This window comes from Brassica oleracea, chromosome C3 (genome assembly GCF_000695525.1).
Source record: "Brassica oleracea var. oleracea cultivar TO1000 chromosome C3, BOL, whole genome shotgun sequence".
Lineage (NCBI taxonomy): Eukaryota > Viridiplantae > Streptophyta > Magnoliopsida > Brassicales > Brassicaceae > Brassica > Brassica oleracea.
In genome coordinates this window covers 42495175-42503548 of record NC_027750.1, presented here as the reverse complement: position 1 = coordinate 42503548, position 8374 = coordinate 42495175, and the positions used below count along the sequence as shown (strand labels likewise).

The 8374-nt window shown below is 40.6% G+C and overlaps 1 protein-coding gene across 1 annotated transcript; it reads right to left on the bottom strand.

Moving 5' to 3' along the window:
• Positions 1 to 1366: 1366 nt before the first annotated feature.
• Positions 1367 to 2975, bottom strand: LOC106330666. Its single transcript, XM_013769101.1, has 3 exons — positions 2575 to 2975; positions 1711 to 2362; positions 1367 to 1633 (listed from the first exon to the last, which is right to left on the bottom strand). Exons 1-3 carry the CDS (start codon positions 2973 to 2975, stop codon positions 1367 to 1369), a joined length of 1320 nt encoding a protein of 439 aa, XP_013624555.1.
• Positions 2976 to 8374: the final 5399 nt, after the last annotated feature.

Sequence of the window (8374 nt, the reverse complement as noted above, 5' to 3'; positions counted from 1 at the left end):
TTCAAGCAATCACTATCAAACTCGAACTTGGTGTCCTTACAGAGCAGCCTAGTGAGTGGTCTTGCGATCATTGAGAAGTCCTTGATAAATCTTATGTAAAAACCGGCGTGCCCCAAGAAGCTTCTGATTCCCTTGACTGATGTTGGTGGTTGCAAGCTCATCATCATCTCGACTTTGACTTATCAACCTCGATTCCCTTCTCGGAGATCTTGTGTCCGAGAACAATCCCATATTTGACCATGTAGTGGCACTTCTCCCAGTTTAGCACCAGATCTTTCTCCTCGCATCGCTGCAACACCCTGCACAAATTTTTCAAACAAACAGAAAATGAGCTTCCATAGACACTAAAGTCATCCATGAAAACTTCCATTATTTCCTCAATCAGATCAGTAAAAATAGACATCATGCAACGTTGAAAGGTTGCAGGAGTATTGCACATGCCGAATGGCATTCTCCTGTAGGCAAACATGCTGTATGGGCATGTGAACGTCGTCTTCTCCTGATCATCAGGGTGGATGGGGATCTGAAAGAAACCTGAATAACCATCTAAAAAGCAATAGTATGGGTGGTTAGCCAATCTTTCAAGCATTTGATCAATGAAAGGAAGTGGAAAGTGATCCTTGCGAGTCGCATCATTAAATTTGCGAAAATCAATGCACATGCGATGTCCAGTTACAGTTCTAGTCGGGATCATTCATTCTTTTCATTTGTTATGACAGTTACTCCACCTTTCTTATGAACTACATGAACAGGGCTAACCAGTTGCTATCAGAGATGACATAGATCACACCAGCCTCTAGAAGTTTCATTATCTCTTTCTTTACAACATCTTTTAGATTCGGATTTAACCTCCTCTGATGTTCTATAGAAGTCATTGATTCATCTTCTAGATATATTCTATGCATGAACAGATCAGGTGAAATGCCATGAATGTCAGCTAGAGAATATCCTAATGCTTTACGATACCTTCTCAGCTCACACAAAAGTTTAGCAGTTTCCACATTGTTCAATTCAGAGTTCACAATAACAGGATAGGTGGAGTTTGGTCCCAATAATGCCTACCTGACCCCCGTAGGGTGGGATTTGAGCTCGATCTTTGGAGCTTTAAGTTCGCTCCATGGATTGTCGAGTTGCATGTTTGGCTTTGTAGTGCCTTTCGAAGCGGCTGCTCCGGTTGCATTGCTCTGATTGCTCTCGTCTTTCTCCCCAGACTTAGATAGGTGACAAGATTTTCCATGCTTTTGGCAGAGTCAAGCATCTTGTTGTAGCCATCCGCGTCCACACTCATGACGTTGTGCTAGGTCTCAGATCGGATCAGGGCTAGTTCGAGGGGATCATCGGTCAAGATTTTCTCCATCATTCCCTCTTAAGGGAATACCGCCTGATCTTCATCCTCAACTGTGTAGGTCTGCGCGTCCATTATCGGTTTCTTCAGCAACTTGTTCATCTCGAACTTCATCGCAATGTCTCCTAGGTGAAGATCAATCTTTCCTTGTCGAACATCAATGATCGCACCAGCCATGCACAGAAAAGGACGACCCAAGATGAGTGGATCTCTTGGTTCTTCTTCAACCTCCAGAACCACAAAATCTGTCGGAACAAAGGTGTTGCCCACTCGGACATGGAGATCTTCCTAAATACCCACTGGTGACTTGACTAATCTGTCCGCGAACACCAGGGAGATTCTTATCGGTTTGAAGTTTGTGTAACCCAGTCGTTATGCCACGAAGTAAGGCATGAGGTTGACACTGGATCCAGATCGCATAGAGAACAAGCGAACACTGTTTTCCCAATTTGTATCGAGAGAACAAACTTGCCTGGATCATCCAATTTCTTAATCGGCCTGTTCTGAAGTACCGCAATGCACTCCTTTGAAACCAACAATATCTCACCGTCCCCAGTGATCTTGCCAGAGATCAAACCTTTCATCAACTTACGCATAGAAGGTATCATCTGGATCGCATCCATAAGAGGTAACTTGATAGTTAGATCCTCTAGCATCTTTTTACACTTTGTCTCCCCCCGATCCTTGCGAGATGTCTTTGCTGGAATAGGGTATGGAACCTTAGGGGTGTATTCGCACGGAGGAACAAGCTCGACAATTGTAGCGACATGGGTTGGATCAGTCTCCGCAGACTGTTCCGGTTCTTCGTCAGATAAAGGGGGTGCTTGAGATAGTGGTTGCTCACCCTCCTTTTGCTTGCCCTTCTCCGCCGCTGATAACTTTTCAGGGACTGCATCTGGTAGTGTTCTTCCACTCCTTAGTGCTACGGCACTGCATTCCTTAGGATTCTTATCGGTCTTTCCAGGTAGAGTACCTTGCTGTCTCTTGACGCTCTCGGCTGTCTGCGCATATGGCTGGCTACATTATTGTATTTGGTACTCAGGTCATTGAACATGTGGTTCATCCTAGAGTTTATGTTTGCAGTGACTTGATTCAACGTTTTCCCTTGAATTTGCTGACTCTGAAGCAGCTGCTGCATCATCGTCGCTAGACCCTTCATCTCATCTTGCGGAGCAGTCGTTGGCGAAGGAGCGGTTTGTTGAGCAGTCTGTTGTTTTTAGTTCTAGAACTAGTTGTGCTGCGCCTGGATGAGGACATATGTTCTTCCTTGGTACGGTTTCTGATAGCCACTGTTCTGTCCTTGACTGTTCTGCGTGTTGTCAACCGGTTTGTCCGTCTTAGGATACGCAAAGAGGTGGGGATTGTTCCAAACGTTGGGGTTTGGGTGGTAGTTCTTGTACTGCCATCCTTGTCCATTGACGTAGCTCACTTCTTTCTGATCATCCACGGTAATGTCCCCTTCAGGTGTGGCGTCTGAAAAATTGTTCTCTGAAGCAGCTTTCTCCATGATGAACACTTGGCTCTGATTGCCCTTTAACAGCTGATCAACCTTTGCCGCGAGATCGTCTATGTTGTTAACACTCTTGGAGCGATCATTCTCCTTGTTCTTGTTGAGTGAGCTTGACGCCATATTTTTGATCAGTGCGAATGCGCCTGGTGTTGTTTGGGTCATGAAATCTCCATTGCTCGAGGAATCAAGAGCATTGCAAAACTCATAGTTCACTCCATCATAGAATACCTCCAGTATGTAATCATCTTCAAACCCGCTCCCAAGCATCATAGAAAGGCTCGTCAGACTTTTGCTTGAAATTTGAGATCTTATGCCTCAGAGCTGCGGTTTTGGACTTCGTGTAGAAATGACTTAGGAACGCTGTTCTTACTTGTTCCCATGTAGTGAGTGTACCGGTTGGGAGCGAGGCAAGCCAGCGAGCTGCTTTCCCATCAAGAGAGAATGGGAACATGGTGCATTTGACGTAGTCTGGAGGCACTCCATTTGAGCGAGAGAAGTTGTAGATTCTCTCAAAGTTTTCGATGTGATCCAAAGGAATTTCAGCTGCGAGGCCATTGAACATTTTTTTCTGCACCAGGCTAATCAAAGCAGGCTTGATCTCATAATCCTGTCGAGTGCAGGGAGGGGGGTTGATGGCAGAGCGAGTGGTAGGGAAGTTCCGCGGAAGGTTCCGCTCTCCGATTGGAGCGCCTTGTTGCTCAACTTGCTGAGCAGCGAGTTCAGCCGCTGCTTGGCGAGCAGCTTCTTGTGCGTTGATGGTCTGTTGCATCTGCTGCATCTGTTGTTGCATGAGCGCCATTGCAGCAGTGAGATCATCGTGGCCTCCGTGATCACCCATTGTTGTGTTAGTAGGCCACGGTTGTTAACGGTTATGTCTTTCTAATCTTGCGAGCTCTTCGTTGGTTAGCGTGAATAATGGTCCTTGTGCGTTGCTCCGAGTATGTCTACTGGTCATTCACCTGGATCATTTGCTCCAACAAAGAGAGGAAAGCAAGTTAGATATTTTAGACTAAGTATAGAACTGAAAAATAGAGGTAAGTATCTGGTCCCCGTAGCAACGGCGCCAAAACTTGATACACTAAAACTGAACCTTTCCTACTGTCAAGTTAACAGTGGTAATTGTAGTATTTGAGATTCAATCCATAGGACTAGTTTACACTTTATTCTTATGAGTTTTCTACTTGGCTAAAACTAAAAGTGGGGTTTGAATTTTGGTGGTAACGTGCAAGTAAATTATTGCAAAGAGTAAATTCAATATTAAAAAGAAGCCAATCTAGAGTTTCTCATCGGGTGTCAATGCTTAACCAAACATTTATTCAAGTGCTTTGAAGTACAATCTAGAACACGGATCACTCCAGTAGCACAGCCCACTATCGTGGTGCTGATCTCTTTGCGGTTCGACCTTGATGCCTAAACTGTCATTTGGATCAAGGATCGACCACAAGCAATAGAGATCAAATCCGATAGGTTCACCAAGCACTCTAGTATCTACTTTCGCTGACTAAAGATGCGCGGCTCATTCACCCAATATCAAGTAATCTCCTACACGGTTAATTTAGCAGATTCAACCTAAGATCTAGCAGTATGTGATCAGGTTATAACTAGCATTAAGAACAGAGGTGAACGAAGACACAATTTAGTCGCTTATTTATGTTTAGCTAGGCGATCAACACCCTAGAACCCTGGCTGAGTAGTTGTGAGCTAGGCAACTACTCAGCCATAACACAAGATGAAGAAGACATGATAACTGAATAATATTGCATATAAATCAATAGGGTTCAGGATAATCTTCTCGGTGAAGAAGAGGAGCCGTCTACCTTACAATAGCAAATCAATAATCAGTTTTAGTCTTCTTGTAAAACTAGCGTCCAAACAAAATAAAGATAAGGATGGCTTTTTATATGGAGGCGCCATTGACTTCAGAGAAGAGAATAGGTGATTAAGGAAAATCTTTGAAAGATATGGAAACTTCCATAAATGTCGAGAAAGACTCCAATTCTTTCTCCTTTCTTCACGCTTCTTCTTTCAGTTCTTCAATCTACTCCAGACCTGAAATGACTATAAAGGACAAGACTAACTCGATAAAACATTGAAAACAAGTTAGAAATCATATACACAATGATGTCAAAAACACCACATATCATTTAGCTAATGGACAGACAGTACAATGGTTGGACTCAAGAGAAGTAGATTTTAACAAAGGAATAATACCCCAAAGTTGTTGTAACTTGTCCTCTAATGGATGACCCATGCGTTACTGCCAAAGGCTGCCATCAACATGAAAGGATCCACAAAATGCAGCATATTCAGATTGAACTGATAGATCAAACATATAGTGATTATGCTGAATGGTCCCTCTACCAATCATCAACCCCTGAATAGATTCCTGCATAACACAATAAGATGGATAAAAGTGAGCAGAATATTGATGTTTGAGAAAGCAAACTACTAACACTTATGAGATTGAACCTAATTGAGGGTACATGTAAACCATTATGAACAGTTAACGATGATGATATGCAAACAGTTCCAATATGACTAATATTCTCTCTAATGCCATTTGGAAGTGAAACTGTTACTTCTGTCACAAAAAATACCGGACTAAAAATGACAGATCAGAACAAACGTGCTTAGTAGCACTACCGTCAATTGTCCAACAACCATTAGGAAGCAGGTCAGGTAGTGTGAAAACGTATGATGATCAAACGAGAGAATAAAGTGCAAAAATGATAAAATACCAGACGTAAATTAGGAAGCCATATGACCAGTCTCAGTTATAGTAGCACGAGAATGAACTGCAGGCTATGAAAGTTGAACTGGTTGTTGAAGTTACTGGATAATAGACTGCAGTTGAGCCATATTGATCTGACTCAGATCCAGATTGATTTCACTTGTTACTGGAACAGACTGCAATTCACTCTTGAAATTGGCCACAGCGTTTGTCTTAGGGAATGAACCTCTAGAGGCTTGATGTTGTTGTTTAGGAACAAAACCAGATTGAGATTATCCCTTTGACTGACCAGAGGTGTTATGCAGTTTGTGTCCTGGCGGATAGCCATGAATTTTAAAGCTTTCTGAATGATATGTCCAAGCTGTCCACAATGTGTGCAAAATGGCCGTTGTTTACCACAAAATTTGTTTTGATGTTGTGGAGCAAACACTTGTTCTCAGTTTGATCATCAACATAAGATGATATTTGTGGAGCTAAAGTCTAGAAGACCGGTGTGTCAACCGCAGTACTTGGCCGAATAGACTTCTGTCTTTCATATTGAGTGATCATATGGAACTCATCATCAATCGATGGCTTCGGCCTCTGCTTGAGTATGTGACGTATGCTGGACTCATAGAACTCATTAAGACCCATCAAGAATTTGGTAACACGACTCCTTTGCCGAAGTTTTTCCCAAAGTAATGCTGCATTACACTCACAATGTCCATAAGTGCAAACCGGCAACGTAGTTCTGGTAATCTTCGCAAAGAGTTACCAGTTCCGTATAATGAGTGGTAACTTCCATAGACCCTGTTGAATGCTACTTAGACGCTGTTCTATCTCATGGACCCTAGGAGCATAATCATGTTTGAATCTAGCAATAAAATTCCTCCAGATAGATTCAGCGGTGGACATAAAGAGAAGACTTTGAGAAATCTTCTTTAGTGGACATAAAGAGAAGACTTTGCGCAACATTCTTTGAAACTGAGTTCATTAACCAAGTTGATACCATGTCGTTATATCGATACCATGATCCACAATCACGATGATTAAGTGGAGGTTTTGGAATCGTAGCATCGATGAGAACGAGTTTGTTCCTGACAGTCAAGGTGAGACGAACAGAACGACGCCAAGAATGAAACTCTGCACCTGAAGTCAATTGATTGGTGACAAGAACAAATCCAGGGTGGTCCGAGCTATGGAGAAAGTATGGACTCTCATACTGATCCAAAAACAGAAGATTGTTTGTATTGGATCCTATGATTGAAGTAGAGTCCAGATGTATAGATCCAAGATCAAGCTAAGAAATGAATCGGAAATCGAATCAGGATAACAAATCGACACAGTGAGACAAGACGACGAAAATCTCCGAGTTTGAATCAATAAAGAAAATAAGAAGAACCAGAACTCGCAAAATGAAAGAGATGACCTCGATTTCGAGTGAGATTACCAAATTATTGAATGCGAAGATGAATCGGAGCTGAGAAACACTCATCGCCATTAATTCAAGAAAGCTCAAAATGCCATGGAAGAGTGAAGCGGAATAAGTTTGTTAGTGCTCTGATATCATATTGAAATGTATCAATTATATTTCATGAATCATAAAGTCTGTACATGGTTCATTATATATATATATATATATATCATGAAATAAGCTAAAGAAAACTTATAACATCGGTTTAATATTAACCAGTATAAACCATATACCGTAATAGTGTCAATGTTATGTAGAAGTAAATCTGTCTTTAAATAAATCATATTTGAAATACGAACAATAAGTTTACTTGGTGGCCAAAACTTTGGATCAGCTAGCAGTAATCTAATACATCGCAGGTCCGATTCTTATTGGAAAGAATCTGCTTTCCAAATCAGATTGAATTTAACATTGCTTGAACATCGTGAGAAATATACGGATTTTTATACCCAAATTTTTTAGTCTGTTAAAAAAGAATCACATTTAAAATAATTCGAGACTTGAACTAAAAATACAAAACAGCAACGAATCGGAAAGCAGATGATACACTTATAGTTAACAACTAGGAACGGATCCGCGCTCTTGCGTGGAGTGAGAGTTGAAAAAATATTTAAAAAATTTATCATATTCATATAGTAAAGCATTACATGAAAAAAATAGCGGTGCACAAATGGGAAATCATAAACTCTGCTTAATTGTAGTACCTATAAAATAAAAATCTTTCCAAAAATTTCCAAATAGACTTTAGCAACGAATATGCAGTCTAAAATTTAATTTGAAACTATTGAATAAATCAAACAATTAGAGCAGAATGATTTTTCCGGTTAGGATGTAGGGTGATATATTTAGCAAACATAAGGTGCCCTCACATTAATTCCTAATACTAAAAAGAAAGTTGTATGTTATAATAGTTGCAAAATAAGAGTATACCAAATGTGGCAAATTCGCACCAAATTAGAGCTATAGTCACGCAAAGTCTTTGAAATTGGATTTAATTATGCACTAATTAGATAGTAATTAATTACAAAATTTGTCACCCAAGTATTGATCTCACTCAAATTACCTTAAGTAGTGAATTACTCTCTTAAATAAGAGGTTCGGTTGTAGTACTTAGGGATCAAATTCTCATGGAGCTAGAGTACCTAATAAATCTAATTAAGTTGATTAAGCTAGGTTGAATGTGATTTAATGTAAAAGACAGGTTTGTGAGCAAATTAATTGCTTGATCGATTGATTGGGGTTTTGGTACTTAGATGAAAGTAGCTAGACTTAGGGTTTTTATTCAGGTAATTAGGATTATAATCCTACAGATGCCTAATAAGTTGTATGCATGAT